The following is a 26,274-nucleotide window of genomic DNA, read 5'->3' on the forward strand; positions in this document are numbered from 1 at the left end:
AGAAGAGCTCGCTCAGTCACTGTGACAGTCCTGGAGAGTCTGCATCTGGCAGTGTCTTTCTGTGCATTCAGGATTTGGATGGAATGTTAATTTTATGGCTGTTAGTGCAGGCAAAATCTGCTGGAGGGCTTGGAAAGTGATGGAAAATAATGAGCCAAAATCTGAGGACTAATATTTCTGTAAGTTTTTAATACTATGGGGAAGTGCTTAATTATTATTGTGCTATGTATGTCAGTAAATAGACATACAAATAGACAGATTGCCTTCCATCCTTCCCCCTGAGCACACTGAGGAGTGGTATCATCACAGTCCAATACAGAAGTACTGGACCTATAAAGAGAGAAAGGGCTGGCATCCTGCCATACTTGTCAATTTCTCTTAGCAGTAGAAAGTACAAAAGCAGAAGTGTAAAGTTACACTTCCTCTGCAGCTCTAAACTTCAAAAGACAGGTAAACACTTACAAAGCACAAGAGGAAGACATATGCAGAAGCATTTTCTTGAAAAACATTAGCAAAGGCTGATATTGCACAGCACTCATGCACTACCCAAAGTTTTCCTTTGAGTCACTCGCATTAAAAGGGCCCCAATGGTTTCATCTGAAGAGGAGAAACCTTTCATTACAAAACACTTACCCCAATATCCTTAAAGACCTTCACCGCATTTTTCACAAGACAGTAGGTGGCACTCTCAGCTGTGGGAGGCAGGGGGAGGGAAATAAAACAAACACGCATTTCAGGTCAAATATAAGACACTGGTACTTGGAAAAAGGAGAGTTATGCATCAGTAACTGAAATATTGGCTCTGTTTTATCCAGAGTCACACTGCTTGACGTACCATACACTGCAACACTCTTCTCTGTCCTGGTTATTAGGTACTTGTGTAACTTATGAAGGTATTCGGTTTCTGACACAGGACCACTGAAATTGTGCATAAAGATGGCAGCTGAGCTGTAGGCCTCGAGTAAAGGCCCCAGTAACCTTTGCAGGAAGGTGATGTACTGCTGGTGTTCTTGGGATTGGTTCACCTAAGTTAGGATAGCAGAAATGAGTGTAAATGAAGCTTGCATAAGGGAAAGACAGCCAACTACACAGTAAAAGCCAAAACACTGGATACAGACAATCACTCAGGAGACCAGGAGGAGGGGTACGAATTACAACATTGCATTATTATAGCAAAGCAAAAAGTGGTCTGATGTATGAAAAACTGCTTTACAAAAATCACATTTTCACTAGCTTTTTCCCCAGGACATTAACAGCATAACATCTGTTTTCACCACTTTAAAAGGTCATGTTTCTTTGCAATAAATAGCACAATAGCAGTTCATTCTTTCACAGAGATGAGCATCAGTTTCCAAATGAGTATTTAACAAACCCAAAACAAGTGTCATCACAAAAACAAGCAAACAAAGAAACCAAACAAACCAAGGACAAAACTGGCAATTTGCTTTCCAAGAAGAAACAATATAATTGAACTTCTAGCAAGGAAACTATAGGCTGACCACAGAGAGGAACTATGTAGTAGCTTTTTGTATCAAGAAATCATATCTTCTGGCATGTCTTGAGTCACAAATTAAAAATGTACACACATGCACAAATACAAAACACTGTACACAAAGAACAATACACCACATTTGACTCAGAAAAATATGCATTAGCAGTATATGCCCACCTTTGGTACATTGTGTTATTAATAATACAGTACAAACTTTAGGACCCTGTAGGATACTAAAGCGTGTAGTAGTTTTCACCATAGTGGCCATTCCACCCCAGTTATGTAGACTTTGCCAACAGACTATCTGAAGTTTCCTCACAGATCTGGTCTTTTTCAGGGGGGGGGAAAAGGATGATTTACTGATTGAAGCAGACTATTGCAGACTTTAATGCTGGGAATGATCAGAAAAAGAAATCTTATTATTTTCCCCAACTGAACTTGTAAACTAAGATTTACTTAACTTTAACATAATAGCCTGACTATTACTGTTAGCCTTGTATACAGTACCTTCAGGTAGCAATCCCTCTGTTCTTCTCCGAAGTCACTGTCTTCATCCTCCTCATCACTTCGCCAAGACAAGGGTTCAGGAAGCTTTTTACTCCACTGTTGCTCTGTAAGGCTAGGGCAAACATCCTCCTGATCATCCTGCTTAAATCAGAAAGGGAGGTGGGGGGAGAGAGAAAAAGGTAACTATTCAGAGAAACAAATCCAGGTGACAACTGCACTATATTTTAATCTCAGGTGACCTGATATCACAGTTTAGTGATTTACCAGTACTTAACACACTGGGGCTCACAATGAGAATGAGCTAGCCAAGACCCAATCCACACAAGACTGAAGTAAGTGGACAGAAACAAAATCAGAAGAATTGGTAAAAGTTGTTTCTTCTCCCTTGACAGGGGAAGTTTTCCCATCACATGAAAGAGAGGGGCTGAAGTTGGGGAGTCTTGTTGGATCCTCACTCAAGACCAAAACTTCAGGAGGCAGCAGAGGTCAACAGAACATTTTCTTCACCTGTGTTTCACTAGGAGGTAGGACTTTATATTTTGGATGTGGATTTCACTGCAGTGATCTATAATTTTACCAACTCAAGGAGGGATTACTCAATTCGCTTTACGTGCTGCTATACTTGAAGACCAATTGAAAATTTCAAGGTAGTACAGAATTCAGCAGCAGCTTTGTTAAGTGCTACTTACCTCTTGTAATCACATACTTGTTGTATTTGTCTCCATACTCTCTGCGTTGGTTGAAAATTCAAAGAGTTGGTTTTAATCTAAAAAGTTCTAAATTATTTGTTCTGAATCCCTGAGATACCACTTCTCTCCTAGTGTAGTATCAGATCAGCTGAGCTACCTTATTTACCAGTGCTCAGTTTAACTTGGGAGGGGACTGCTGGCAATGCATTTACAGAGAAGTGTCCCTCACTCAAACTCACTTCCCCCCTTGCGGTAAGAAGCTCTGAGTCTGACCATCAGAACATGATGCAAAATATATGTTTCCTCAGGCTTCTGAGAGGGGCATATGTTAGCAAGAGTGTCAACGAGGTAGCGTTTATTCTGCCATCATGAAGGGCTTAGGAGAGTTCATTTGTCTCTGGCTTATTTTCTTGTAAAATTTGTTAATGTTTGCAATATGCATGTGTCCATGGGGAAAGGATAGAGGCATGTTTAGAAATCTAAACATGACGAAGAAAGCACACATAAAAGTTGTATATATGCTAAATCAGCTACCATAAGAAGGACACTGAAGTTTACAGTTAGATAATTTCTGACAACATAGGTTTCATCTGGAAGTGCTGCAGCATAATTCCATGTTCTACTTGTTCTCGTTTCCAGGCCTGTATCACTCTGAATATCTTACATTTTCAGTAAGAGGAATGTACCATTCTCCAATGAGTATTTTATCCGCTCTGGGGAGGTCATCCTGGTTGAATAAGGGGGTTTATTTTTATATTCCTGTTATTTTTTTTCAAGTTCTCTTTTTAGCTGAAATGAACTGCAGTGGCTGAGGTTTCAACATATTGAACCCTTAACTGAGTTGGCTACATATGTAGAAACATTAATTTACTTAGTTGGGGTTAGGTAGCATTTGGCTAGAGGTTGACTCTTGTATGTCACAGACAGGGAAATACCTACCTACAACAGGAAAGGTATTCAGTTTCTTTTCAGACTAGAAAGAGAGAAGGAAGCAACAAAACCTGGCCATGACACTTAGAGTCTATTATTGCCACTGGGCTTGGCACTTTACAAAGACCTGTGCAAATACTTAGGGGCTTGTGTGGGATCAATATAATGAAGACGGAGACTATGGTCTTACGAAATGAATTAAAAGCATGAGAGTGCGCTAAGATCAGACCAAGTTAACTAGTACGGAAAGAGTTTCAAGGCAAGACTGGGGATGGTCAGGATCAGATAGCATAGAAGTATTTGTAGGAGGAATTCATCTAGTATACCGAGAAACCCATCTCACCAAAAAGGAATTCTACCAAGCTGACACTCCCTATGCAGGTGCGTAAAGAACTAACCTGCAACAGAGAAGTGACAAGGCTCTATACATTATACCTTCTTAGACAGTGATTTACTATTATCACATGGAGACTGAGATGTGCCAGAAATGCTCTAACAGATCAATGTATTCAGGTAGGAGCCATTTTGGAAAAATGTTCCAAAAGGGACAAATTGTTGGTAAAAATATATCTTCAGAAGGATTATAATCAGCCAGAGAGAGGGTTTATATTACAAAAACTTCCTCAAATCTTGGTGAAAATAATCAAGGATGTGACAGCTTAGGATTCTGAAAAATTGCTGTGTTAAAATTCAAAGAAGGGGCTTACAAAGAAGTCAAGTGGCAATTCTGTTCAGTAATCAGGCAGGTAGCAGGGTAGCATGGCTGAGGAGCTGAAGTAAAATATGACTGACTCAGACAAACCCACCCTTAACTAGGAAAGATTATTTAAAAAGGGGACAGACATAAATTGACATCTGACATCAGCTTTACTAATCCGATGAACAAAATCATTGTAGCAGTAATAGAGTAAATTAGAAATTATTACATGTCCTCAGAAGCATGAAGCCCTAGAAATTTCAAATAGATGCTTAAAAGTAAAAGGGGGCTTGAGTCTTATTGATTCACAATCACACATGGGTAAGAAACACAGTAGAGAATTGCTTCAAGATCTCATGAATGCGAAGCAGCTGGACTAACACTCTACAAGAATTCTTATGCTGAGAGATGTGATTAAAATAAGATTAATCCTATTCCGGCCTGGCAGGATTCAAGCAGTAGCATAACAGAGTACAAAGTGTTCACCTTCGTGCCATCCATGACAGAGACAGATGGGTCTTTGTAGAAAATGAAGTAATATCTGTCCAATCTTAATGTCATTGAGGATTTTATTTTAAATCAAGGAACAAAGTAAATGATAAAGGAAAAATGGACTAAAGAGATACAACGTGTTAGAAGAGTTTCAGCTCATAATGTTCAATAGGAGAGGACAGTGGAGTCAAAGGGAAAAATAGAAACCATGAAAAGCTAAGGATGGCAAATTAAAGTTCAACTAACATAGCAGTCAGATAGACCTAAATGTACAGGTATCAGCAGTAAGAAATAAACTGGAAAAAACAAAAATAAAAACAAAAACAAGTTGACGCAGAAGCCAGAGACATGTATGTTTCTCATAGGCTAAGTTGGAAAAGTACCAAGACAATATACCCCAACTGTCCTAAACAGGGAAATGGTGATTATTCCCCACAGTTTGCCACTAATAATGTATACTTCTTAACTGTATTAAACATGAAGCCACTAGTTGTTCTTTTGCCTGGTATATAGAAGATCTCCACACTGTATAATGGTGTGTCTCTCAGGGAAAAAACAGATTAGATAGTCCTCTGGATTACACAGAGAAATGAGTTAGAAGGATGCAAAGTGCAGCAAATGGGATTGATAGGATAGACAGCATCCAAAAAAAAGAGAACACATTAATATATATACACAACTGACATGAGCAGTGGTACAGCCTGGAGACAACACTTGAAATAAATCTTGCAGAAAGTGATGGTGAGATTGTACTGGGAAAACTGTAGAGTATCTAAGAGATTAGGAAATAATCCTGTTAGTCTGAACTGAATGGGCAAACGGACTAAAGTAGAACAACCCAACATAATAGGTCTGGTCATGGAAAGTACCTGAAAATGAGCAAGGTATCTAAAATTTCAGCTAAGGCAGTAACCGAATTGTGCAAGCCTGTGCAGAAGAAATAGGAAATAACAGTATCATTTGATTTCTTAGTATCAGAGGACAGGATGGTGTTCTGTTTGTCTGGCATTCAGATACCACAATGGAGTGGCCTAATATAAGAACAAAGACAGATCATGTCTTGGTACTTATGAGTGTCATAACTGTAAGAAAGTTTTACACAGAAAATAGATACGGAAAAAAAAAACACTCTGAGAAATTAGTTACAAGACAATCAAGTCAAGAGAAGACAGTCAAGCATTATATATGACCTGTAAGCCACTTCTACCCCAGTTATTGATGGTAATGACAGGGTGGGAGACAGACAATATAGGTTTATAACAAAGCTCCTAAAACAAGACACATGCTTTGAGAGGCAAAGACATAACAGACATTTATGCCATTATACACACCTATTTTTTTTCCTGGAGCCTGGAACATTAAGTAAATAAGAATAGGATTCAGAGCACAAGAAATGCTGCATGTAGAGACTGCATTGTAATACATGATTATACGCCAACATTTTATGTATAAATGTAGGTAACAGATCCAGAAAACAAGAGAGTTTTAGAGCCAGGAAAATCTGTCTCCAGAAAACAGGTGAAGTGAATTCTATCTATGAAACTACACATTAAAAGGGGAACTTGGGATATCACAAGTGGTGCAACGGAGTGGAGCTGAACAAGGGTCATCAAAGCACGGATGTGGATCTAGTTTCACTTCAAATAGGAGAACTAAAAGAAGGAAGCAGCCAAGTATATTTAACAGTCGTATTTTTTCCGCTACTTTATAATTGATAATTGTTATGGAGCTGTGACATGATTCTGACATGGAAAAAATGCAACATGATACATTAATCTTTTTACTCACCTACCAAAAAAATATTGTGTTAGGAGATTCCCTGATGGACACAAATCTGGAAGACAGAAATTATTGCCTCTATTCTTAGTCCAGCCCTGCTGCATTTGCTCCAGCACCATAGAACATGGGAAGTAAAGATACCTTGACACTGCAATTCCCCAATCCCTGAGACCACCACGAGATCCTGGTGCAAGCTACAGCTTCCTTATGGTTGTATCACCTGCGGATTCCCACATATCAGAGGAATGTCCGGTTACCTCTAGTCCCTTTGAGCTGCTGTACCAGAGCAAAGGGACCATATGGGAGCTAAAGATGAGCTGTAAACTGAAATTTACAAGGACTTCAATAATAAACTATATCACCACAGCCCACTTTAAGAGTTGGTGTAATCATCATAAGCAGCACTAGCTTTATTAAGATCCTGGTCCCATATATGTTGCCATCCATAACATCAGAAAGTGATTCTGCCAAAATACCTTGTGCTTTAAAATAAAAGAATAAAGACATTTCAGTTTAGGATTTCCTTAGTCATTTTGCACTTCAAGTGAGAAAGTGCCAGTTTAGATACTTGGAATAAGGCATATAGCTAGAGAGAAGCAAAAGATTCTATGACTGTAGGAAAAGTGGAGAACAAAAAAAAATTTAATCATCTTACCTCTGCCACCAAAAGAATGCCATATTGTATAAACCTTTCGACTGCCTCATGGCAAACTTGGTATAACATCTGACAAGGCTTAACAAAAATAAAAAGGAGTTAAAAAGTTAATCCTTTATAAATTCTTTTTCCCTAGTCAACCAGAATATTCTTTTAGACACAACAATGTCCTTTTTAAGCAAGTTCCTCAATTCTTATCAACACTCCCACTCCATTAGTGCTGCTTTATTCTTTTCTCGCACTCACGTACACTTTAAAAAAAAAAATCCATGAACAAGATGTTTAAAATTAGACTGGACAAAGCATTTGAGATGTGGAAAATCTTTCGCTGGCAAGGAGCTGGACCATGTGACCTAACAGGACTTTTATATCTTATTACTATTATTTTGTTAACATGAATAAATGGTGGTCACTGAGCAGTTTGGAACAAAAACTTCATTAATATAAAAGCTGCAAGACTTATTCCATAAATTCTCCTAAAATTTAAAGAAACTCCTTGAAGAAGCTTAGAATCAAAACTGCCCTACTTCTCAGAGGTTATAATCTGGTGGGGAATGTCCACCAGACAAAAAAAAAACAAAATCATTAACCTCAAAGGCAGAATAAGGAGCATAAATGCATCATTCAAATAACAAGAAAGAAAGAGGGGTCTGGGAAACTGCAGCAAAATTTCCCAATATCAGAACTAAATCGATAAGAGGACATGTATTTCTAAGATTCTAATTGGACAACAAAAACAATCAGTGTATTTATAGAGTTAAAACCGCAGTATTTGCCACCATTCCTTTATTGGTTTATGTTTGAATAAGGCACATCAAGTCATGGGTAAGATGTCTGATAAATGTGCAGTATGACGACTGAGGTATTCTATAACTTGGGAAAATGCCTTTAAAATCTGGAGAGCTGATTTCGATTTGATTCCAGTCACATGTGCGAAGAGTTTGGTAGTCTCGATTTCACAGTTTAAGTTTGTTTAGAACAAAGTCACTGTATAATCTGGCAGGCAGTCTCTTCGCAGGAGAGGCCTAGTACTAGAATAGCAGAAGTATTCCAAGCTCATTGCCAGTACTATCAGTTTCTCACTTGCATGAGCAACAGGTATTCATTACACACGTAGCAAACATCTAAATCATATCATGAGCACCATGTTGATTGATGTCGTCTCCCCTGGCTCAGAAAATCTCAGCTAATGAATTGACTTTTCAAGCTCACATCATTCATGTTATTTGTCTAGAAATGGTTTCAAGTGAGCTAGACTAATTCAACTACGTAATTGAGAAGTAGAGACATTTTGTTGAAGCAAATTAAAACTATGGTATTTCCCTCTTTACATGGAAGTCCCACCCTCAGCCATGCTATGGATGGAATAAGTAAATATATTAAGACCGAAGAACTACATTAGAAATAGAGTGCAGTTAAACAAAAAATCCATTCTATTTAGAACAATGAACAGACACTAACAGAACGGAGTTGGAGCTATGGACACGCACTATGATAAACTTCACTTACCAAGGATATAGCACCTTCATTGGAAAGCAGGTGGCACAAGCTGGCGGCTTTGCGGACCAGTTGTTCTTGGCTAATCAGGTTGGGAGAAACGCCATTGATGCCATTTCTATACCTTTTACTCTGCACTGCATGAAGACTGCAGGCTAGCACAGAAATGTGAATATAAGGGTGGTTAGTTTTCCTACAGAGCTTTTTAATAGGAGAATTATACAAGCTTAAAAACTGACAACTATTACACATATAACTGAAACCTATCAATTAACAAAAGCAAAATCATCTCATATACATGAAGTACAATGGTGCATAACTGAAGGAAACAGATTTTAAAAGATAACAAAGCTACTAAAAAATAAAAGATTATACCACCGTGTGTAAAAGTTACATAATGAAACTCTGAACTGTGTTTCATTAACAAGAATTAAAAATAGTCAACATATACCCTACCCCAGAACAAAGGACAGAAGAGGACGTCACTACCGCATTAGTGATCAGTTAACATAAAACTAAAGCAAAATCTTATTAAAATTTTCAAGATAGGAACATCTGCCATGCTGGATCAGATCACTTGTCCATAAAGCTAGGTCTCTCTTTCTGGCAGTGGCCAATACATGGAGACTGTCAAGAAGAATGAAAAAAAACACACTGCATTCATTCAGCTATTTGTTTAATGGTGAATACGGGGTAAAGGCAAAATGGCATAATTTTCTGACCCCAGATAACTTAATTGTTTGGAAATTGATTCTTTCTGTGTAGATGGTTGTATTTCATATATTACTTTTGGGGAGAAAGGACTTAAAAAAAAATAAAACCTCCATACAAACAAATCTCCTGCTAAAATCTAGTACATACCAATAATGGCCTCTTTGATGAAGACATGCAGCACACCATTGCTGTAGAAGTTGAGTTCAAAGACAGCAGGAATAGTTGTGCTGGGAGTGATGAAGAACTCATTGTTTTGGCTGGTGTTTGTGATATTTACACAGTTCCCCAACAGGTGGATGGCATGCATGACAACATCTTCAGAATTTCCTGAAAATCCCAAGTCAAAGTCACGGGCCAAGACCTCCTCCTTCATAGAGAAGAAGTCTTCCACCAGCTTGGAAAGGTCAATTCCCTGAAGAAGCAGAGTCACAAGATTAAATAATGTAAGCCTAACTGAAGACAAAATTTTAAGAGGACAAGTTAAACTTATTTGCAATCTCCAAACACAGTAAGTAAGTCAAATGCATAATTAATTTGTAATAAACCAAAGCACCACTTATCACACGAACAAATCTTTTCTTCCAAAATAGACTTGGGCAAAGTAATCCATGACTGTGCCACCTCCAGCTGGACTGCTGCAAATGCTTTACATGGGGCTATACCTCAAAACCACCCAGAAACTACAGCTAGTGCAAGATGTGACTGCTTTGTTTGCTAAGTAGTGCATCTCACAACCTATAAAGCCCTAGCAGGGTCAGAACTTGTGTACTTTGGAAATCTCATCTCCCCCACCTGCCATTGTATCACATGATCATCTGAGATATTTTTGCTAACAGACCTATTGTTTAATTGATAGGAGGTTTGAGGAAGAACATTTTCTCAACTCTGCAACTTGCCTCCCTTCTCAGTTTACCGTAAGTCATATTTGCTGAGCTTCAGATCCTGTTGCAAAGCACATCTGTTCTCCCAGATTCTCTCTATAGGAAAGGAGAATGACGGGATTGAACTGGAAAGTGATAGTACCCTAGTTTGGGGAGAGTTTATATTTTGACCATTTCTTCTAATTTGTATGTTTTATTTTAATTTCTGAACATGTACCTAGAGCTCTGGATTGGTGCGGTGATGAGGGATTTTAAATACAATGGAAAAAAGAGTGTAGCAATGAATAATTGTATCTTTCTTTAGGAGCCACACATTAAAATTCAGTTACACATTAGTATCATTCCATCACAAATTATGACTGAAAATTTTATCTGAAAATAAACATAATAATTCAGCAATTTGTCCAGCTACAACTGATTTGAAATAACTGAGATAAAAAACAAAAACAAAAGTCACCCAGTAGCAATAAAAAAGAACAAATTTTTTGCTTTTAAAAATCACCAGTTAGTCCTGAAATTAACATGAGATGATGGTTTTTATTTTATTTTTTTTAACTTTAGGAAAAGGTTCCTTTTCCTTCAATGATAACTAGGATTGGAAAGATTTGATTTCTATCAGGAAATGTCAGTAAACAGATTTCATCATACATATGCAAGCTGACAAAAAAATTTCCATTGATAATCAAAATTTACGGATAAGCAAGGAAAGAAAAATGCTGCTTGAGAACTTCTTGGAGTTTGATTTAAGAATATTTACTTTGTATATTTTGACATGTGATGTTGACAATTTGTGTTTTAATAGTTATAACATTTTACCTTTTTGAATCTCAGCATTTGTCATTAAATATTAGTCTTACCCCGCCCTCCATTAACACACATTATAATATTCCACAACTGTGAAAATTTTGATAAAAACCTAAAAAATGCTTTTAAAGGCCATCAATATTATCTGTCAAAATTATAACAAAATAAAAATTGAATTCTACCAAGCTTAATGATAACTGAAACCAAAATAGCACAATATCTTTAAGTACCCACCATTAACTGGAACACCTATTATAATAAGCTAGCTGAAATCTCTTTCAAATATTATTTCAATGTAATATTGAAGTGCACACTTTTCTCACCACTGGAATTTTGCAATTCTGCATGAAGGTACCATATGGCTATTTCAGCTACAACATAGCCTTACCTTCCTGTGTCGGTAGAGCAGCAAACAGGCAACTATGTGTGTTGACATCACAGCACATGACTTGTTAGCAGCTAGAAACAAACAAATCAAAGCAATGCTGACCTATTAAGCATCTGAAATGCTTAACAAGTCATTTATATGGCATAAAATGACAATAGCATGAATCAACTAAATTATAATTACACATTTCTATAGGGCTTTACATTTTTAACAAGGGACTAATCAAAGAGCAAGAAGCCAGGAACTCTAGAGTTCCTACCTACCCTGTCACTAACTTGACATGTGGCCTTTGGCAATTCACTCCAACTCTCAATACCTCATTTTCTTCATGTGTAACATGGGGTGATTACACATACCTAGCTAGCGAAAGTGCTGAGATGATTACTCAATGTCTTGTAGTACTTCAGAAATGTAAGACATTAACTGACCAAAGTGGTTTTAATTAATAAGCATGAGTGAAGAGGTCAGTCTCAAACATTTGCTAAAATATATAACTACGTACCATTATTTATAGCTATATTTTTGTTCACGTATCAGATCTGGTGCCTAAACTGCATATTATAGAACCTACAAAACCAGACAATGGCTCTAAAAGCAGATAAACAGACTCAATTAATTCTTTAAACACACACGCCACGTCCACACTACGGGGGGGAAATCGATCTTAGATACGCAACTTCAGCTACGTGAATAACGTAGCTGAAGTCGAATATCTAAGATCGGATTACTCACTCGTCCACACCGCGCAGGATCGATGTTCGCGGCTCTCCCTGTCAATCCCGGAACTCCGTTGGGGTTGATGGAGTTCCGGAATCGATATAAGCGCGCTCGGGGATCGATATATCGCGTCTAGATTAGACGCGATATATCGATCCCCGAGCAATCGATTTTAACCCGCCGATACGGCGGGTAGTCTGGACATGGCCTCAGTGATTTCAATAGCTCTACCACTGGGGGCAATTTCCTACTTATTGCCAAAAGGAATGTAAATGCACACCAGCTGACTCAAACACTTATAGCAAGTCAGCAGCATCCCAGGATACAGACCTAAAGAACTACATGTATCAAAGCAAATGAAATAAGAATGTCACAGAGAGACAATTTCATTTAAAAAGGGATGAGATTTTAAGTGTTTAAGCAAACAAAATTCTTACCTGAAAAGAAATCACCCTCAGCTTAGTAAAAATGCTATCAAATGATAAATTAGTTAATGCAGTCAGAGGACCAAGACATACAGTTAATACACATCTGACTGATTCTATACTTACTGAACAATATATGCTCAGCCAAGTTGGCTATCAACTGTCTTCTAAAGGGCTCATTGGATAAATCCCTGGAATCGCCCAGTGCAGCCTCTGTACCTTCATCTACAACATCATTAGGCCTGAAGATAGCATAAAAATAACGTATGGTGTGTAAACATTCAAGTCTTGTCAAACTCTAACCTACATTATCATCATTTACATACATTAAATGAACTATAATGCACAAATAAAATCAGACATTCTAACAAGGATACAAAAACGTCTTTAAGCAGTACAAGTCCCACGAAGTTCTCATTAACTACTTTTCTCAACATATTCCAGACTCTTTCTTCATGTTATAACACATATTCCTATACCTTCTAAGAAAAGCAACACAGAGTATTCACTTTGTTCTTTGGCTATTCAGACTTCTCCATTACATCAGACATATACCACCACCCTTTCCTTTAATGATAAGAGCAACAAAAAACATACTATGCAAACCTTTTTAGAATAGAGTTTTCAGTCCAGCTCTTTTGCATATCAAAGCAAGGGTATGGCATGGCATGACAATGCTTTAAAGACAAATGACTTACTCAACTCCTCTTTACAGGAATCAATTAGTACCACACAGGCTTAGACAAGCCATGCACATTACTCAAAATTAAATATAAAATAGTCTAAAATTCAGGAATATCTCCACAACACAGTTTCACATTTTGAGCAAAAGTAATTAGCAGATGGGAGCTCACTGACAATAGCCCTGTCAGTCACTGTATAGTGCTGAATCATTAGTGAGTGAATGAATATGTGCCTTTCATCTTAAGAGTAATTAGAAAGAATATCTGGATTATGAGAGAGAGTTAAAAAAGGATATGTTTTAAAATGTGTCATTTTCTTTGCTTGTACAACACTCTTATAGAATTTAAAATTTATTTAAACCAATAAATTTCACTTGAAATATTTTAAAACTATAGAGAATTTGAGAGAGAATAATAATATTCCTATAGTTTATTTGAACAGGAGTTCTACAGCAGGGATATATTCTTCAATGTCTTAGAATTGTATAGGATAGTTTAAAAATCCTAGAGTAAAATTTTTGTGTTTGTGTTCTATTTTATAGGATTTTTCCATAACGGTTACATGGGAAACAATTTAATTATTCGTAAGGACATAACTATTAGACACTACTAGAAATATACATTAATCTAAAAATACTACCAAAAAGGTTCCAGAAAAACATCCTACCGTGAAGAAAGTATAGCTGGTAACAGAGCTTGCTCCAAAGATAGCATGGCAGGCATAGGTTTTTGACTTTGGCCGTCTAGGTATTCCTGTAAATATAAAAAACTTATTTGTACATTTTCCCATTAATTGTAGCATCCAACAGCTAATTTTGCTATCTTATTTGTACCAATAAATAAATAAATAAAAGCAACCATGAAAAAGTAAGTACAAAAAAATAAAGGTGAGACAGTGGGAAGAGCACTACAGTTTCTTCACTGGCACGTTGGTGGTTCTGTCTGGAGTTGGCATCAGGTAGAGGAGAAGCTTTCCCTCTGAACAGAATTCTTAGTTTGGGGAAAATACTGCAATTAAAAACAAAAACAAAAACACAAGGGAAAGATTCCCTTGCACCACTTTGGCAGAAACTGCCTTGGGGATAGCTCCTGCACCATTAAAGTGAATGGGAGTTTTTCCATTGATTTGAATGGGAGCAATATCAAGTCCCCAATGGAGGAGCAGTATATGGATGACATTAACAGTCTTATACTGCCCTCCTCACAGACTCTAGCATACAGGGCATCTCCACAGATGAACACCACTACAGAAATTCTGGCAGTGACAAACTACAGGCAACGATGGGGAGACTACTGCAAATTAGACTTTCCAAAATCCAGGCAGCAGGAAGGTATCTTAAAAACCACCTTTGCCCCCATCCTCTTGGCTGTATCTTCTGTGCTGTGTTTCTCAGGAGGTACAGCACATGACTGGACCTCAAGAATTCTACGCTTTTAACAAATAACTAAAACTTTTGTCTTTAAAGGTTATCACTTAAGTTACTCTGATTTCAGGACATTATGTTCTTCTGGTTCCTATAAAGACTGGTTCGGCAAAAACATTTACCTTCAAGCAAAGCTACTTAAATAAATTAGGGTAAATTTTCACAGACAGCTCTCTACTCAGCGTACACCACATGCTCACAAATGCCTTACAGTAGTATATGTTTATTACATCAACATCATTCCCATTATCAGACTCAATCTCAACAAAAAGATATCCAATAATTTGACCGTGTCTACTTTCTATAAACCCAGGTTGAGTGGCAATGTTTGGGATGCCAAAATTAGCTTTGTTTTTCAAACTGAAATTCTGTACATTTTAATACATATTGCTGAATAGGACCTAAAAATAAAAAAACTATTTGACAGTCAACTACTGTACAGGAAATATATTTCCTCATTTTTTTTTTGTACAGAAATACACAATTGATCAGATGCCTCATTGGGAATTTTTACTTTCCTCTATTATTGATCACTCCTGGAAGAAAGATACTGGCTCTATGTCCAATGACCCAGTCTGGTCTGACATTATGTTATAACACTCACATCTGTACTGGACTTCACACCATGGATGGACACCCTATGAATCTTCTTGTGGGTATCAAATAGTGATTTTTTGGAAAAACAGCTTCATTGCATTGATAGGCTGAAAACTACTTCTGTGCCAACAGTTTAGTTGTGGTTTCCTGCATTTTAAAACAGCTAAGAATTCATGAGAACTTAAAGTGTTTTTATGGATAGGAAACTTACTTTTAAGGAAAATGGTTGTGCAAAGTCTACTCTGACACATCCGTAATTCTTCCGCAGCATTCTAAAGACTCCTCTGGCTACGCTCCAAAGGCTTTCGTTCTTCTTAGGCTTCCCCTGCAAAACATTGAAAAGCAAAACCAATGTTTGTTTGCAATTAAAAGTTTGTTGATATTTAATGGAAGCATAACCACAGTTACAATAAATCCAAGTCTTTTGACATGAAGCTTTAAATGTCGAAGAGTAGAGCCATGACAAAAGCCTAGGGAATCATATGGCTTTTTATTATTTGTATTTGTTAAGTGATGAATTTGTATCCAGTGATATACAAGACTCAAATGTCAAGATAGCTTTCTAGGTCAAGGACTTTCATGATTCATATTACTGCATTTTTAAATCTGACACAAAAAGTTTAAGCACTCATGGCATAGCAGTGCTTGCACAAAAATTAGATACATTTTTACTTAAACAGAAAATCCCCTAGGCAAGACAATAAGTCTTCAGTTACTCCTTACCAGCTGTTCATTGTTATAGTGACCTTCAATGATTCGATCATAGGAGATTCCCACAGGTACAATTAGTATGTCAGGGGTGGCATTTGTGAAGAGAGCATCTACCACCACAGATAAGAGACCTGCTCTGGCACAGGATGTTTTTCCACTCCGAGAACGTGTGCCTTCCAAGAATATCTCTAAGAACTGCTGCTGTCTAAGCAACTCCTCTATGTGCTAAAGGAATAGTGAGTAAAAGAAAAAAAAATGATACAGACATATCCACATAGAAATGCATTGTTTCACATCAGCAATAGAATCCTCTTTACAAAACTGGAGCCGAGATAAATACAAATCTGCATGAACAATCAAGAACAACAACAGGAAATAAGTGTTTTACACAACCAAATTCTGATCCCAGTTACACTAATGTATATCCAAAGAAATGCCATAGACTTTAAAATGTCACACCAGCTGCAAAACCGAAAAGAAGCAACCTAATAATAATTAAATATTTTAAAGACAACTAAATTATTCTCTTCTCTGGATTTCCCAGTATGGCCCATCTTCTAAATTGCAAGTACATCTTTCTTTTTGTATCTTGAATAGTGCCAAGCACAACATCAACACAAACATAAACAAACAAAATTTCAACAAAATCAGCAGGGGTTACTCTCAGGAGTTCCCAAACTTTTGTATATGTATGGCAGGGTAGCATGAGAGCTTGTACCAAAGCTCTCATGCTACCCTGCCCTACATATGTACCAAAATGCTTCAAAAATATATATTTTGGTTTCAAATAAAAAAAAAGTCACTCCATGCACTGTAATACATCCTACAATGGCTGAGAAACAAACACTCTCCTGGACACTTTCAGCAATTTTGATGAGTAACACTGTACGACCTGTCATCATAGCAGCTTTATTTAGCAGTGTATTGAATGCTGTGGGAACTGTACTCTGATGTGGTGCACAGCTGGGTAGCTTTTTCCTGGGCCTAGCCTTCAGCTTGCACCAAACCACACAGCTCAAGCTACTGGGGAGATTTTGCAAAGTTCCATATCTCAATGCCAGAGCTTCTCGCATCTGAAAAGACACCTGAGTGCAGAGCTGCTGCAAAACCTACAGTTGCAGGGAGCGTGAGATAAAAAGGCCCTCACGCAGGGAGCTGCTCCAGGAGGTAGAGAGGGAAGGGTTGTTGGCCAGATGCAGTAGATAAAAGCCTGGCTACATAACTAAGGAGAGCTGCCTGTCTGTTCACCAGGACACCAGCCAGCTGGCTATAATTTGAGCCTCCTCTCGGCAGGGGGAGCCACTGTGCAGCATGCCTAGCATTTTGCTGAGGAGCAAGATGCTTCGTGGGGCTCAAGCCCCTCCAATTCCAACCAAGACTCCCCACATCTCTCTATATCTGCTCTCTGAGCCCTCTGCCCTTTTGCACACGTGCACCCTTCTTTGTAATGGCGCTTCTCTTATTCTCTCCCAGATCTTCTCAAAATATTTCGTATTTTTCTTGATATAAATTTTGTAAGACAGGAAGCAAAGTGAATTCTGGCTATTGTTCAATAATAATCTCAATAAAATTAGCAGGAATTTAAGTTAAAAAGAGTCAATCCACTGAGTGTAGTTATTGGAATATCATAGCATATCAAGACAGCATTTATGACATTTAATTGTTTAACATAAAAGAAATAACGGCTGCCTCATTGTGTTTCTTTTTGATGCACTGTCTAAAAACTTTAACATCCTTTGTAAACATTTCAATTACAGCTGGTTGGGAAAATGCTGATTTGACAAAACCAAAACTTCATGGAAACGCAGCAGTTTCAATTCAACTTTCACCAGGAAGGTTTTCCATCATGAAGCTTCTGATCAATATGAGAGACCCCAGAATAGCATAATCTAGTATTAGGGCACTCTGCTTTTTAGACTAGGAACTTGAATTTAGGTTTTCCAGATCCCAAATGTGTGGTCTAACTGTAGGGCTACTGGCTATTCCAGAGTGGTCTCTTTTCACACTACCAATTTTTTAACTGTCTTGATTTCATGCCACATCAGAATATAAACAAATGGCAAAACCTCAACATTTTTCACAAAATGGAATTCTTGTTTTCATGCCAGCCCTAACTGTGACCATTTTAGGCTTCTTTACAGATATATTTTACCATAGAGTTTAGAAATACTTAAAGTAAACCTACTGAGGCCTAAAACAAATGTGCAAAAAAAAAAAGAAAAAAAAGTGTGCATGTGGTACTTCAAACACCAATTAAGTACATGAACAAATACAATTTGGAAACTGCTGCTCTAGATTTACCTTCGCATAAATGAAATCAGACACTGTCCCAGTAGGCCTAATTTTAGTGTTAATTTACACTGAGGGCAATTTCATATCCCCGTTAGAGACTCACACAGGGGAAAAATTTGATCATGAACACCCTCGACTCTCATGCACTTCATAGGTTCAGGACGTCACTCAGCACAGCAGTTACATTTTGTCTCTAATGTAACTAAACACATACATACACATGCTAAAATCAAAATAAACAATTTAACTTTCTCATCAGGCAATGCTGTTCAAATTAATGAAGTTACAGAGAATAAACTTACATTTTCCCGTCTCTGTGACGATTCAAATTGTATATTTGCAAATTAAGAAAAGATACATACCACATACAGCAAAGCTCTATAAAGGACATCTTTACGTCCATTAGGGTTCTCATCCAACCTCCTCCGAATGAAAAAGCCTCCCAGCTTGTGGATCAATGTGCTACAAATCAACAAATGATTCTATTCACTGATTTTAGTCAAATATGAGAAGAGTGGAATGTATGTATCAGCCAACGGCTTCAGGAAAAAATTAGATGAGGCAGAACAATGTGCATCTCTCAGCCATTCTCCCTCAAATGAAAGAGAGGAAGAATGTTCTAGTGGTTAGGGCACCAGTCTAGGAACCCAGGTTCAATTCCCTGTTCTGCCAAACTCCCTGTGTGACCCTGTAAAATGGGATTAAGAGCACTGCTCTCCCTCACAGGGATGTTGGGAGAATAAATACATTACAAACTCTATGGTGCTCAAATTCAATAGTGATGGGAGCCATATAAATACCGAAGATAGATAGATAGGGAGTGCTCTGCGACAATTCTAGTCCCCACATTACTACCAAATGTCAAAAGCTTATGTGAGTGTTCTCAATCTTTCAACACTTGACTTACAATAACTTACAAAAATGAGAGCTGCAGTATTTAACTTAAATAGCCCTGAGTGTTCAAAGTTCTATGTTGCCTGCCACTAACTGAATACACAATTTCCCCCAAATCCCAATGAGTCTCCATAAATGAAGGGGAAGAAATGCTCTTAAACTTGAGCTATCCCCCATTTGATCAGGATTTCTTCATACACCCCTTCCTCAGAGTGACTCAGTAACTAAGTCTCAACACAATATTGTTCCTTTTCCAATTTCCTTAACAAAGAACATCTCTAAAGGTTTTTGCAAGACACTCTCTTGAATAAGACCAAATAAAACCAAAGTAAAGCTAGATAGGACCGAAGTAAAATCCAAGGTATGACCACAATGACTAAATTCCCTTATGACAAATCCTAAACAATTTGAGGCAGATCCTCGGCAAGCGTGGAGCTATGACAATATACACCAACTGAGCATATGTCCCTTTGGCTTTACTTTTGAGAGCAAGTTAAAGTTTAGCTCAACATATTATCCTTACCTGAAGATGGGGATGTTGAGGTTATTCCCTGCAGCAATGTATGGTGCTTTGATGTTATGGCAAAAAAGAATAAATGTGAGGAGCAGATAGTCGATGTGAGATTTGTGAACAGGCAAGAAGACAAGAGGCAAATTCATCTATTTGGCGGAGGGAGAAAAAAGATGAAACAAAATTAATGGGATACTCTGGAGCAAAGAGAAGATTACTCATCTTGGGCAGTAACTGAGGTTCTTCGAGACGAGTGTCCCTGTGAGTGTTCCACTCCAGGTGCGGCTGCTTCCCTGAGCCTTTGCTCAAAGAGTTTTACAGCAGTGCCCATATGGGTCGTGCACAAACGGTGCTTGCCTTGTGCACTGTTGTCTGTTGAAGTGTCGCGTCTGCAACACAGACTTCTCAGTTCCATCTGCACCTCAAAGCCTGTATCCAGCTCTGAAGTAGAGGGAGAAGGGTGCGTAGTGGAGCACTCAAAGGGACACTCATCTCAAAGAACCTCAGTTACTGCACAAAGTGAGAAACCTTCTCTTCTTCAAGAGGTGTCCCTGGAGGTGCTCTATTCCAGATGACAGTAAAGCAGTGCACTTTAGGATGGTAGGGGCTTCAGAATAGGAAATAAAACAATGGAAAGTACTGCTCGGCCAAGCTGAGTCTCTGTTTTACGGCCTTGCATGATAGCATAATGTTTAGCAAAAGTGTTTGGATGCCCAGGTGGCAGCCTTTCAAATGTCTATCAATGGGACATGTTTAGAAACACCGTAGACATTGACAGGGACCTCGTGGAATGCACCGATGGTTGCTGAAAGCAGAGCGCCTTTTAGCTGATAGCATAGTCGAATGCATCCAGATATCAATTTAGAGAGCCACTGTGGGGATACGGGCGCTCCCTTGGACCGTTCTGCTATGGATACGAAGAGTTTAGGAGTAGCCCGAAATGGTTTAGTTCTGTTCAAATAAAAGGCCCTTCTAACATCCAGCATGTGCATAGTTGCCTCAAATGAATTTGCGTGTAGTTTGGGGAAGAAAGTTGGGAGCTGCAGAGGTTCATTAATTTGGAAAGACGAGTGCACCTTGGCTAAGAAATTGGGATAAGTGTGTGACGTTTCACTCTATATGATTTTATGAAAATATGCTAATGAGTTTAAATATAATGTAACTGAAATATACTTCATGCAAAAAGTCTCTTGTAAGGTATTAAAGCTTATAATCTACTGTATATGGTCATCCTATTTGTATAAATGTACCACTCTTGTATCTGAAACTAGAAATATGTAATATAACTCTGAGCGCCTATTGTAATTATGTAACGTGTGAGCTATTAATGGTGGTTTGGAACCTTGATGACTCCCATTAACCAGGACAATTGTCTTTAGATGGCTCTGTTTTACTGGTAAGTCTTTCTGTATGTGTGTGTGCTGGCAAGTGAGTAATGAAGTCTTAACGTGACATGTGAGCATGTCACCTGAACTGGAATCCATCTTTAACCTGGTGTTTTTCCATTGAGAAGGAAGGGTGGGAACCCAGAGGGACAAAGGAGTCCCACCTTATGCAAAGGATGTATAAATGGGTGAAAGAAAACAGAGGAGGCAGCCATCATGAGGAATCCCCAAGCTACCACCTAAGCTGGAACAAGGGCTGTACCACGGGAAAGGACTGTGCCCAGACTAGGAAGGTGTCCAGTCTGTGAAAGAAACTTATTGAAACATCTCTCAGGGTGAGATTTTATCTGTACTGAGTTGTATTACTGTATTAGGCTTAGATTTGCGTGTATTATTTTATATCACTTGGTAATTCACTTTGTTCTGTCTGCTACTACTTGGAGCCATTTAAATCCTTCTTTTTATATTTAATAAAATCACTTTTTACTTGTTAATTAACTCCGAGTATGTATTAATACCTGGGGGGGAGAGGGCAAACAGCTGTGCATATGTCTCTATCAGTGTTATAGACGACAAATAATTGATGAGTTTACCCTGTATAAGCTTTATACAGGGTAAAACGAATTTATTTGGGGTTTAGACCCCATTGGGAGTTGGGTATCTGAGTGTTAAAGACAAGAATATTTCTGTAGGTTGCTTTCAGTTAAGTCTGCAGTTTTGGGGCACACTGTTCACACTCTGGGTCTCTCTGTTGGACCAGACTGGCGTGTCTGGCTCAACAAGACAGGATGCTGGATTCCCAGGCTAGCAGGGAAAGCAGGAGCAGAAGTAGTCTTGGCACATCAGTTGGCATTTCCCAAGGGGGTTTCTGTGATCCAACCCATCACAGGGCGCGTAACATAACTTTGTCCTTAAAAAAAAATAGTATAAAGGGATTGGCCATAAGCACCTCTATTTCCCCCACACATCTCATGGATGTGATGACAACCAGAAAGGAAACTTTCATGGATAGGTGTAAGAAGGAGCAAGTTGCCAAAGGTTCAAACAGTTGACAAGTCAGGGCAGTTAGGACGAGATTTAAGTCCCAAGGTACAGCAGGTGGCCTCATGTCCGGACAGAGGGTGTGGATGCCTTTAAGGAATTGTTTGGTGATAGGGTGAGCAAAGATTGACTCGTCATCAATCTTTTGGTGGAAAGCAGTATTCGCCGCTAAGTGAACCTTCAGTGAGCTAATGGAAAGGCTCAGCTGGTTAAGTTCTAAGAGAGAGTCTAGTATCAGGAGAGGAGCAGATGCAGCATATATGCTTGTTTTGTGGTGCACTATGTCATGAATCTCTTCCACTTGTGTATGTAAGTGGAGCATGTGGAGAGCCTTCTACTGTGGAGGAACCTGTTGAACCTGTTCTGAGCAGGTTAGCTCATCATGAGAAAGCCATAAAGCAGCCACGCCTTGAGCTGTAGCATTTGCAAGTTGGGGTGCTGCAGTTGTCCCTCCCGCTGTGTAAGTAGGCCTGGGTGGAGGGGAAGAGTGATCGAGGGCTGTGCTGACATGCCTGTCAAGAAGGGGTACCACGGCTGTCTCGGACATGCAGGGGCTATTAGAGAGATGGGCAAACTTTTTAGCCCGAGGGCCACAACTGGATATGGAAATTGTATGGCGGGCCATGAATGCTCACTGAACTGGAGGTTAGGGTGTGGGAGGAGGTGAGGGCTCTGGATAGGGGTGCAGGCTCTGGGGTGGGGCTCCAGACTGGGACTGAAGGATTTGGAGGGCAGGAGGGGGATAAGGGCTGGGGCAGGGGGTTGGGGCACCGAAGTCAGGAGTGCAGGCTCTGGGTGGTACTTACTCCAAGCAGCTCCTGGAAGCAGAGGCATGCCCCCCCTCTGGCTCCTACATGGAGGCACAGCCAGGCGACGGTGCCCCGTCTGCAGGTGCCGCACCTGCAGCTCCCATTGGCCGTGGTTCCTGGCCAATGGGAGCTGTGGGGGCGGCGCTTGAGGCAGGGGCACCCTTGGCTGCCCCTACACATAAGAGCCGGATAGGGAGACATGCTGCTGCTTCCGGGAGCCAAGCAGAGCTATGGCATGTGCAGAACGGGGCAGGCCCTCAACCCCACTCCCTGACCGGAACACAGGAGCAGGGCAAGTCCCCGACCCCACTCTCCAGCGAGAGCTCGAGGGCCGGATTAAAATGTCTGAAGGGCTGGATGAGGCTATTAGGATAACTTTGGCTTTGTCGGTCCTTATTTTCTGTATGACCCTGGGGAGCAGTGGTATCAGTGGAAGCGCATATAGAAGGTCTGCGATCCACTTGATTGAGAATGCATCTCCCCACGAGTGTTTCCCCAGGACCGCTCTGGAACAGAATAGGGGACATGTGCTGCTGCTGGCTGTGGCAAAAATGTCTATACGGGGGTGACCCCACTGTTGGAATACATGATGGGTTGCTCTGTTCCCATTCATGGTCCTGAGGAAACCATCTGCTGAGTTCATCTGTCATGGTGTTCTCACAGCCAGGTAGATTTGCAGTGGAAATGTCGATATTGTGATGGATGCATAGATTCCAGAGCTTGATAGCCTCAATGCAGAGTGAATGGGATCTGCCCCGCCCGTTTATATGAAACATACAAATGATGTTGTTGGTCATCACTCTACGTGTTGGTTTTGTATGAACGGTAGGAAGTGGAGACAGGCACTGCGCACAGCGTGAAGTTCCAGGAGATGTGTGTGTAACCCAGTCTCTGTTGTGGACCATAGCCCCTGAGCTGTGCGATGTTGCATGTGTGCTCCCTCCCCCACGAGGAAGGCATTTGTTGTGAGCAATTGTGACAGAGGGTCCTGTGTAAACAGGATCCCCGAGCACAGGTTGTGTGGGTGAGTCCACCAGGTTAATGATTTCTTGATCTTATGGGGCACTGTTAAGAGAATGTTCATGTTGTGCTTGTTTGGTTTGTACACTGTTGATAGCCATCCCTGCAGGCAGCGCATGTGCTAACATGCATGTTTGACCACAAGTATGCACGCTGCCATTTGGCCCAAAAGTTGTATGCATTCGTGGGCTGGGGTTTGTGGGCTGCTGCGCACTGTGGCTATGATTGTTTGTATGGAGTCGAATCTCCTTTGCGAGAGCGATGCCCTGTTGTGGAATCGAGATAGGTGACAAAGAATACCAACTGTTGGGTAGGTTCTATCGTTGATTTCTGTATGTTTATTTGTAGGCTGAGGCTGTGGAAACAGCTTATTGCTATTTGCATGGAGTGAATGGCTTCCAGTCGAGTGAGTGCCTTGAGAAGACAATTGTCCCGGTAAGGGAATATAATTACTCCTTGCTTCCTCAGATGCACTGTTGTCACTGCGAGAATCTTGGAAAAGACATGGGGTGCTGCTGACAGGCCAAAGGGTAGCACCTTGTATTGGTAGTGGTACATACCTAACTTAAATCTGAGAAACCGCCTGTGAGCAGGGTATATCACCACATGAAAATAGGCATTTTGGAGGTCAAGGGCTGAAAACCAGTCTCTGTTCCAGCGCTGGTATTATAGTTGTTAGAGTGACCATCCGAAACCTTTGCTTCCTTACAGACTTGTTTAATCACCTGAGGTCAAAGATGGGTCATCGTCCCTGCTTTTCTTTTGTGTTAAAAAGTAGTGGGAATAAAATCCTTCTCCCTTGTGTTGTTCGGGGACCAACTCCACTGCCTCCAATTGGAGGAAATGTTCTACCTCTTGGCACAACATTAGTTCATGAGAGGGGTCTCTGAATGGGTGGGAAGGGGTATGGAAAGGAAAGGGATGTATAGCCCAACTGGATGACTTCTAGGGTCGGTGGTAATAGCTGCCCACTTGATGCAGAAAGGGTGTAAACAGTCTCCAAAGAGTTGGATGATAGTATCATGCATTGGAACTGGCAAGAGGGCTTCTAGGCCTTCAACCAAAGCTTAAAATATGTTTATTGGAGGAAGGAGGCTGAGACGCCATTGCTGGTGGTGGGCAATGACGTTGAGGCCTTTGTCTTTGCCTCTGGTGCTGTTTGTATGGTCTCTGCTGAGTATAAGAACCATATCTGGGGCATTGGTATGGTTGATACCTGTACTGTCTTGTTCTTGTAGCAGGGGTATGGATGCCAAGGGACCAGAGTGTGGCTCACGAGTCCTTCATAGTGTGAAGAACTTCGTTGGTCTTAGCAGCAAACAGCGTCTCTCCATCAGATGGGAGGTCCTCCACTGTATTCTGTATTTCGCAGGGGAATGTGGAAGATGTGACCTGTGACGCCCTCCTCATGACTATGGCTATGGATCTGGCTGCAGCGTCAGCAGCATCTAACAATGGTTTGGCCTTTGGAGACTAACAACTTGAACTGTTATCTCTTCGCAGCCGGAATGCCATCAATTAAATCATTAAACTTAGCATAGTTCTTATGGTCATACTTGGTCGAATTGTTAGACACTTTGAATTGGAGCATAGAGGAAGCATAGACTTTTTGTCCGAAGAGGTCTTGCTGTCCTTGTCCCAAAAGTTGTTGCTTGCCCCTTTTGTTGGCCACCTCTACCCCCAGAAGATTAGGAATTGGATGTGTAAATAAAAATGCGGCTCTTAGATGGGATGTAGTATTTTCAATCAACCCTTTTACAGATAGGCGGGATTGTGGCTAGTGTTTGCCAAACTGTTTTTGCCAGATCCATGATAGCAGCATTGACGGGCAGTGCTATTTTAGAGGACGAGGAAGTTTGTAAGATGTCGGTTAACTCATGCTGAGTTTCCAACACCTCCTCAAAGACGATCTTAAGTTTGTCGGACACTCTTTTAAACAGGTCCTGAAACTGGGAAAAATCATCTGCTGTCATTAGGTGGTGGAGGCATTATAGCTTCATCAGGAGAAGAGGAGGAATTAGTGGGTGGCAAGGTGTCCAGTGTAGTATCTACTGCCTTCTCTGCCTTGGGGTCTCCCTGTATGTCCTCCTCTGCTCTGTATGAAGGTGAAGGCAGGGATTTAGATGCTTCCCTATGAGGGCTAGGGTCTCTGCTGTGGCATCTTCTATATGACCACCAAGGGCTCCAATAAGGCCACTGGCCTGGATAGAGCATGGGAGGTCCCATCCATGGATGTCCAT

General features: G+C 40.0%; 1 protein-coding gene across 5 annotated transcripts in view; it reads right to left on the reverse strand.

The window, feature by feature from the left end:
• The window catches only part of GPAM (glycerol-3-phosphate acyltransferase, mitochondrial), a 49,276-nt gene that overhangs the window by 1,783 nt on the left and 21,219 nt on the right, over positions 1-26,274 (reverse strand). For 4 of the 5 annotated variants that reach the window (XM_030569199.1, XM_030569202.1, XM_030569198.1 and 1 more), the window contains 13 exons: positions 19,792-19,928; positions 18,737-18,836; positions 16,095-16,307; positions 15,583-15,696; positions 14,018-14,103; positions 12,794-12,909; positions 11,526-11,596; positions 9,600-9,864; positions 8,751-8,893; positions 7,242-7,319; positions 2,000-2,140; positions 836-1,025; positions 634-692 (listed from right to left, as the gene is read on the reverse strand). In XM_030569199.1, coding sequence (XP_030425059.1) covers positions 634-692; positions 836-1,025; positions 2,000-2,140; positions 7,242-7,319; positions 8,751-8,893; positions 9,600-9,864; positions 11,526-11,596; positions 12,794-12,909; positions 14,018-14,103; positions 15,583-15,696; positions 16,095-16,307; positions 18,737-18,836; positions 19,792-19,928 — 1,713 coding nt within the window. The remainder of the gene's footprint in view (positions 1-633; positions 693-835; positions 1,026-1,999; positions 2,141-7,241; positions 7,320-8,750; positions 8,894-9,599; positions 9,865-11,525; positions 11,597-12,793; positions 12,910-14,017; positions 14,104-15,582; positions 15,697-16,094; positions 16,308-18,736; positions 18,837-19,791; positions 19,929-26,274) is intronic. The other variant, XM_030569201.1, reaches the window with a different exon arrangement.

Source organism: Gopherus evgoodei, chromosome 7, assembly GCF_007399415.2.
Source record: "Gopherus evgoodei ecotype Sinaloan lineage chromosome 7, rGopEvg1_v1.p, whole genome shotgun sequence".
In the NCBI taxonomy this organism is placed as follows: Eukaryota; Metazoa; Chordata; order Testudines; family Testudinidae; genus Gopherus; species Gopherus evgoodei.